Source organism: Marmota marmota, unplaced genomic scaffold (assembly GCF_001458135.2).
Source record: "Marmota marmota marmota unplaced genomic scaffold, marMar, whole genome shotgun sequence".
NCBI classification, from domain to species: Eukaryota; Metazoa; Chordata; class Mammalia; order Rodentia; family Sciuridae; genus Marmota; species Marmota marmota.
The window spans coordinates 19044491-19052936 of record NW_026000153.1 but is presented as its reverse complement, the minus strand read 5'-3'; the positions used below and the strand labels follow the sequence as shown (position 1 = coordinate 19052936).

Sequence of the window (8446 nt, the reverse complement as noted above, 5' to 3'; positions counted from 1 at the left end):
CAGGGAATCAATGTTTTGCTGAAGCAGTATTTATGACTGTGATACCTATGTAGAAGTATCCCTTAATGTTCTTTATTTCATTGATCAGGACTATACTACTTGAAGTAGCATAGAAAGGATCCAGGAAGTGTTGGGATTGAAACTCATGGCATAGAGAATTTATTCTGTAAAATTGCCTGGAGCCCCAGTTCCTCCTTTTCTGCATTTATCCCACAATAGTATACTACATGGAAGTCACTATAAAGACACAGGGATACCTATCACCTCATACTCACATATTTTAAGTTCAGCAGGAAATATATGAAACATATGTGAATATATAACTATTCTACATAGTATCAAGTAACATGCTGTAGAAAAATGACATGGTGCTGGCGAGGTTCCTCCAGCATCTTTCACTCTCTTTCCCCTGCTTTCCTCCTTCCGCATGTTAGACATTACTCTTCAAATTAAGTTGGAAAGCTTCCCGCGACTTACACATGGGCCAAGACAGTGAGCTCAACATACCATTGATCATCAAAACCTTGCTAAGAGTATAGTCTCATTCCAAGTCTCAGAGATACCTCACCCACACCTTTCAGTAGTAACTCAAACCATACTTTGGGTGACAAGCAAGAATCCCATCTCCAGGCTGCGGTTTTGGCTCAGTGGTAGAGCACTCATCTAGCAAGTGTGAGGCACTGGGTTCGATCCTCAGCACCACATCAAAATAAATAAAATAAAGGTATTGTGTCCATCTACAACTAAAAAACATATTGAAAAAAAAAGAATCCCATCTCAAAGGGTGATTACCCAGACGTAAATAGCAAAGTACACTATGCCCTCTACAGCAAGTTTCCTGAAGGCTGACAGGAGCTATGTACCTGGGAAGAGAAGTAATTTTCCCCCATTTCTCTATGCAGAAACGCCGAAGCCCATTGCTTCCACGAAGGGCGGCAAAGCCTTCATAGGGCACACTTGATGTTCCCGTGACAAACTGAAGTAATCTTAATCTCTGCTCATTGTTGAAGCGCTCCACTGCAGCCCAGAACCAGCGGATGACAAGATGCCCATCATGGTAACCTGAGCAGAGCAAAGGGAGGGAAATAGAGGTTGTGGGAAAAGGAGGAAGGGGGCAGAGGGGAGAGAATGAAACACACATCGGGTATGTTAACTGAACAGTGGTTTTGAATCTGCTGATTTTTCTAATAATGACCTTTAGAAAGATGGGTCTAAGGGCTGGGGTTGTGGCTCAGTGGCAGAGCGCTTGCCTAGCATGTGCGAGGCACTGGGTTTGATTCTCAGCACCAAATATAAATAAACAAATAAAATAAAGCTCCATCAACATCATATATATATATATATATATATATATATATAATATATATATATATATTTTATGTGGTGCTGAGGATCAAACCCAGTGCCTCACGCATGTGAGACAAGCACTGAGCTAGACTCCAGCCTGGGAGGCGATCTTTAGTCATAAATTCACCTTTAGTCATAAATTCACCTAAGAGTTCACCTCACAGCTCAATGCTACGAGACAAATCATGTGTCACTGTACTTAACTAGTGGTTTAAAAATTGTATTACACATGTACAGATACTTTTCTACTGAATTGTTGGCTGACCATTTCTTTTTTATGTATGGGTTCTCTTCTAATATTGAAGGAAATAGCTTTTGGGTCATGTATTTTAACTAATGTGCCACTTTCACCTTATTTATGGTGCATTTTGCCATGTAGAATTATAAAAATAATTTTATTTGACCAGGACAATTTTTATGACTTTGAGAGTTTCTGCTATATCTGTAGCAGTATTCCTTGCTGCAATATTAAAAAGAAAAATTCTCTCTTGTTTCTTCTTTCAGGTTTCTGATTTAATTGGAATTTATTTCAATGTTAAGAGATAGGTTAGGGATCTAACTCGAAAAATTTTAAGATGGTTATCCAGTTGTCTTAATACAATTTGTAAATAATTATGTATATTTTACTAATTTGTCTTCTACCATAGGGAATGTGTGAAGGATGGGTTAAAAGTAATCATGTAAAGGGGGACAGCATATTTTACCTCTTAATGTACTATAGAACAATTAATTTGGTGGCAGGACACTTCAATGAGTAGCATATTCTCAAACATATTTAAATGTACTTTTGTTGTAGTTTTTTCTCAATTATGTGTGGGAACATTCGTCAGAGGTATGTTTATACAAAAGAAATATAAAAGAATTTTGACATTTTCCAGGACCTATCCAAAATCCTTGACTGAGATATGGGGTGCTGGGTGATCTGTATTAGTGAGCGGGTAATCCTCATTCCTTGACCAGCACACTGTCCACATTCACATACGGTACTTATCAAGTATTCTAACTAAAATTTTACAACAATCCTATTATAAATTACCATATAATGGGCTTTTGGGGTCTCTCGAAAACGATGTTCTCAAAACTTGATTCTTAAATCTTACTAAGCTATAGTTATCTTCTGATAAAATTGTAATCCATTTGATCAAAAGATTTAATGTTATATAAAAAAATACTAGTAGAAAACACATGGGGAGCTTTTTCTTGTTAAATAGTATTATGATAAACATATTTTGGAGGACTATCTGGATGGAAATGAAAGAATTATTTTTGTAGTTGCACAGATAACAACAAGATCTTACATGTGTATGATATACTTTACACAAATGCTTTCTGACTCATTATCACATTGGATTTTCAAAAACTGCCTTAAATAGATTCATGTCATAACAAGAAAAGGAAGGAAGAGGACATGGGCAGATTTATTAAAGGAAGTAGTCACCAAAGAATTATAATTCGAAAGAATTCCTTTTTCTGCAGTTTAAAAACAAAATCCCATTACAATACTATCTAGTAATCATCTCATTTCTGGGTGTATGTATCCATCCAAATGAACTGAAAGCAGGAATTCAAACATACATTATTTTTAATTGCCAGGAGGTGGATGGAAGAAACTCAGGTGATCATCAACAGATGAATGGATAAACAAAGTTGGCACATACTTAAAATGAAATATTATTTAGCCTTAAAAAAGAAGAAAATTTTGACACATTACCACATGGACGAATATTGAGGATATTATGCTAAATGAAAAGTCACAAAAGAGTGGTGTTGTGTTTCCACTTACTTGAAGTATCGGGAGTGGTCAAATTTATAGAAACAAAAATTGAATAGTAGTTATAGGAGCTGGAGAAAGGGGGAAATGAAGAGTTTAATGGGTAGTGTTTCAGTTTTGCAAGTTGAAAAAAATTCTGGAGATTGATTAGATTCCTAACAATTTACTTAAGATTATTCAAGTGTACACTTAAAAATCGTTAAGATAATAAATTTTAGGGCTGGGGTTGTAGCTCAGTGGTAGAGGCACTGGGTTTGATCCTTAGCACCACATCAAAATAAATAAATAAAATAAAGATATTGTGTCCATCTACAACTAAAAAAATTTTGAAAAAGATGATAAATTTTATGTGATGTGCATTTTCCATAATAAAACACAAAAATCCATTTTCCAAGCTCATATCCCACAAACCTGTCCAAAAACCTCTTCGTTAACAGTGAAAGTGAGGTCGAGGATATCTGTGATGTTGTTGTCCTTCATCCACTGCAAGCTCTGGTGGAATTCCTCATCCAAATATTCCAGGTCACTCAAATCACAGGGCCTGAGTGAATCCAAAGGGAGCAAGGCAGACAGAATTACTGAACAAATGGGGGCACAGACCTTATTCCAAACTGTGGTTATGCCACTTCTGGATGAAACATCTCCAACCCAGTCTAACATTTGATACTTTTGAACCAGCCTATTTAATGATTTTGGTTCACTCAACAATTTTAAAAATGAATTAATAAAATATTTACACTAATAAACATGAAGTAATTATTGACTGGTGGATTCTCATTTCAAAATAACCAAGCTATAAACAAATCAATTCTATTTAATAGTTTAATGCAATGTTTGTAATATTAAATTTCTTAGACAAGCTGATTCATATCTGTGATATAATATTTGGCTAACAGAGTCTTCCCTTATGCTTAGGTAAAATCTCCAAACTCATTTTTGTTGCATTAAAAGGTATGTGTGATATGTAAATCTCCCAAACAGAAAACTGCCAGAAACCTAACAGGAATGGTTGGGGCAAAGCAGGGACAAAAAGGCCAGAGGCACCAGAAAGACTGGTGCTGCTGCCGTCGTCATGCAGACAGGGCTGGGTGGAACCCTAGTCTATAAATACACTTACAGCCTCAGGAGTGCCTTATAGAATGGCCTTGTGAAGAAAGCATCCAGAAGGTACTGATGGATCAAAGCCAGGCCTAGGATACGACCACTAAACCTGAACCTGGAACACAGAGAAGGTGGAGAAATGGAAGGGTCAGTGAGAATTTTCACTGTTACATATTTTTATTTGTATTTTTAAAACGTGTCTCTGTATGATATTTAAATTAAGCTGCTTAAGGAATTTGGATGTTGATGTTATAAGGGAGGCACCCATTCTTCTTCTTTACCATAAACATTCTTGTGTGCTTGATGTATACTAAAGGAAACCTCCTCTCCCTTACTTCTCAGATTTTCTCCAGAATCTCTTCAAAGATCTGGGAGTATGAGGACTCAGGAAGGGGAAAGCACCCAGGAAGGGGAAAGGAGAAATCAGAGAAAAAGTGCCCACACTGGAACCCAAGGGAGACAGAACCCAAGGACAGAAAGCTTTCTGGACAGTGTGTCCTTACCTATTCAAGCTTTCTATAGTATCGCCTGAAGCTCCATGCTGAAAGGTGCAGGACTTGGGTATGAATCACAAGTGGCAGTCATGCTGGCAGACAGTGGGGAAGAGTTCCATGGAATCACAATGAGATTCACCAGGGAGCATCACTAATTAGCATTGCCAGCCACACACAAAGAAAGAACAAAAGTGTCTGCTGGGATGAACTGTTCATGCAGACCTGGCCACCTTCAGATGTGAGGACCCTTACTGATTTAAATCCTTTTTGGGGGGCAATTAGCTATCTGGTGGCCTGTTTAGCAAAATGCTGAGGCTTCCTGGAGCTTGATCCCATTCTTGCCTTGTTTCCAAACCAGGTTCCCTTCTGCTTGGTCTATACTCTGTGCTTCCCTACCATATAGGTCATGCCCATCTCTGCACCTACTTGCATAACCCAGGGGCTCTCTGTTTTTCTACCTAACTAGGTATTCATTTAATGGTGGACCTACTGGTGCCATTTCTCAGATCTTCCCAGCTGGAATTTCTAACTAACTCATCTTCACTGCCTTTGAGGGACTATTTTTAGACTTAAAAGGTTGTAAAAAAGTTAAAATGAATAGATTATCTGATTCCATAGAAAAAGCATAATTATAAACAACAACATTTCAAATTGGCATGTCTGAAGTAGTTATTCTTTTTGTATGAAATAACATGTCAAAATTATTGACTCTGAAGAGATTAGAGCCAAACAGAGTCTCATTGAAGGTACTGTGGGGACACTGTGCAACCACATGAGGCTCACAGGAAAAAAAAAGACTTAGAATGTGTACCAGAGTTTCACCCCTCACTTCTCTTTTCTGACACCCAGTAACTGAGTTGTGTTCAACATGGCAAACACAGTTTTGTGTATAAAAACACCATTCACTTTTAGGCCAATAATGGCTAACCTACCTTTCTCAGTTTCTAAAGCATTGAAAATGGGGCTTCTAACATGATGGTGGGGCATGGTCAATAAGGAGGAGATGACTGATCCAAATCAGGATCAGAACAAACATCAACACAGCCTGGCCAAGTACCCTCTCACTTTGAGGTAGCCCCCAGTGGCCCAGGAAAGAGAAATAGCAATCATGGCAGGTAGGAAGTATATACAGATATGGAATCCACAAAAACATTAAGAGATAACCATTTTCATTTAATGTTAAAAATTGAATATCTCAATGAATTATTTTCTTCCTTCTTCTCTTTCTTTTGTGAACCAAGTACTGAACCTAGGGCTTTGCACATCCTAGACAAATGCTGTATTGCTGAGCTACATCTCCAGCCCTTTTATTTTTAAGACATGGTTTTGCTAAGTTGCCCAGGCTGGCCTTACACTTGTGATTCTTCTGCCTCAGGTTCCAGAATAGCTGGGATTACAGGTGTGCACCACTATGCCTAGGAAATTTTCTAGCAAAATAAAAATTACTCAAGATTATTAAAAAAGAAATAAATAGACCGATAACAATAGTGTAAACCAGTAAACTTTGAGGAAAAATAATTGTATCCAAAATTGATGTGGGGAAAAAAAATATATATCCAGTCTTATATGCATATATATGGCCAGTCTTTTATATATATGTAGATATGTATTAAAAATATATATATACATGTTAAAAAGACTGGATATATATGTATACACACATACACATTCTTCTAAACGCTTAAGGGATGGAAAAACCCTTCTGTTATTTAAATAGTTTCAGAAATCAGGAAAGGGTGAAAAACTTCTTCATCACTATGAGCTACTATAACTGTAACTCATAATCTGAAAAAGATAACAACAAGAAAGGAAACTAAAGACATTGCAGTCTTACACACAAAAATTCTAAATAAAACACAATAGAATTGAACCTACCAATTCATTCCCAGAACAATGCAAAATGATTAAAGATGTTTAATTTTAGGAAACAAGGGATATTTAATATTAGGAATTCTATTATTAATTTTTTTCAGAGATAGAGAGAGAGAGAGAAGTTTTTTATTTATTTTTTATTTTTTAATTTTTTATTTTTATTTTTTATTTTTTATTTTTTATTTTTTTATTTTTTATTTTTATTTATATTTATTTATTTTTTTTTAGTTTTTGGCAGACACAACATCTTTGTTTGTATGTGGTGCTGAGGGTCGAACCCCGGGCCGCACGCATGCCAGGCGAGCACGCTACCACTTGAGCCACATCCCCAGCCCTATTATTAAAATTAATCACAAGGTCAGAAGACAAAAATCACATGGCTTTTTTTCTTTTTTGTTAGAAGATGAAAAGTTACTTGATAATATCCACCACCAATTTCTGGAGGAAAAAAATCCTTGTAATAAACCCAGAAATAGAAGAATTCTTCCCTTAATATAATAAATAGCATCTATCTCAGCACTATACAGTTCTTAGTATCCTCTTATCCAAGAATTCAATCAACTGGATACCAAAAATATTCAGGAAAGGAAAAATTTAATCTATATTGAACACATACCTTTTTTTTTTCTAATAATTTATCCCTAAACAATACAGTAGGATAAATATTTACATCCAGTTAGGTATTATAAGTAACCTAGAAATGTTTTAAAATATGCAGGAAGATGTATGTAAGTTATATGCAAATTCTGTATCATTTTATGCAAGGCACTTGGACATCTGTGTATTTTAGTATTCATGGGCACTCCCTGGAACAATCCCCTGTGGATACCAAGGACAACTATTTAGTAGGAAAAATATAAAAGGATTCTGTTTATCACCACCCTTTACAATATTTTATCAGCTCTACTCATAACAGTTAATTATTCATGAAAACTTAGAGATTAAAAATAACTTTTATAGAATATCTAGCCATTGACTCTTGCCACAGCTCTATTTTATAGTTATGACTATCTCCATTCACAGATTAAGAAACCAAGGATCATCAATTAGCCCCAGGCAAGTGGTACAGGGAGGAAACTGACTCAAATCTATTTGTCACCAGACCAGGTTTTTTCCACTGTGTCCATTTTGAGAAGCAAAAAGTGGGGGAGGTTAGTACTCTGCTCTCTGGGGCCAGGCTGCCTGGTACAAAGGCAGCCTAATCTCAGTTTCCTCTTTTGAAAACATTCACTCTCTAACCTTTGCCCATTATTGCTATCTTATTTTATGTTGGCTACCAACACCTGTGCTGATTAGAAATATCTTTGTTTAAGTCACCTCAACTAGTTTAAGCCCAAAAGGGATTTCATTATAAGGTTATGATGGTGTCCTGAGGAATCCATGTCAAGAATGTAATTGGGCCTCAGGAACAGGAGGGACATGAGGGACTTTACCCTCCTTATCTGGGTTCTCCCCTTTGCTCCTCTCTGCTCCTTTCTTCTCTCTCAGTGCCAAGGCCTCCCATTGTTTACATTCTGATTTCAAGCTCCCACAGAAACCAACTTGACTCTTTTAGACCGAGGTCCACATTTCCAGCACAATTCACTGATTGCTTTGACTCATGTTGGATGCCCACTGGGTTCAATCTTGAGTGATGAGGAAGGAAATGAATCTGGTGTCTTGCTCAGTACTTTGCAGCTAGTGTCACTGTTGCTTTTGCTCTCAACCAGGGGGGTGAGAGCAAACAGAGTACAGGAGATGGGGTTTTTCCTTGTATAGGGAACTGTAGTGTAGACCACCAGAAGAAAATTGTTTATTTACTTTGAAAGAGGTAAGACTATAGGTAGAATTCCTCCTCCTCCTCCTCCTCCTCCTCCTCCTT

The 8446-nt window shown here is 36.9% G+C and overlaps 1 protein-coding gene across 6 annotated transcripts in view; it reads right to left on the bottom strand.

The window, feature by feature from the left end:
• Window positions 1-348: 348 nt before the first annotated feature.
• Window positions 349-8446, bottom strand: part of Hecw1 (HECT, C2 and WW domain containing E3 ubiquitin protein ligase 1) — a 391308-nt gene continuing 383210 nt past the window's right edge. For all 6 annotated transcript variants that reach the window (XM_048786494.1, XM_048786498.1, XM_048786495.1 and 3 more), the window contains 3 exons: window positions 4236-4334; window positions 3526-3659; window positions 349-409 (listed from right to left, as the gene is read on the bottom strand). In XM_048786494.1, coding sequence (XP_048642451.1) covers window positions 396-409; window positions 3526-3659; window positions 4236-4334 — 247 coding nt within the window. In that variant the 3' untranslated portion in view covers window positions 349-395. The remainder of the gene's footprint in view (window positions 410-3525; window positions 3660-4235; window positions 4335-8446) is intronic.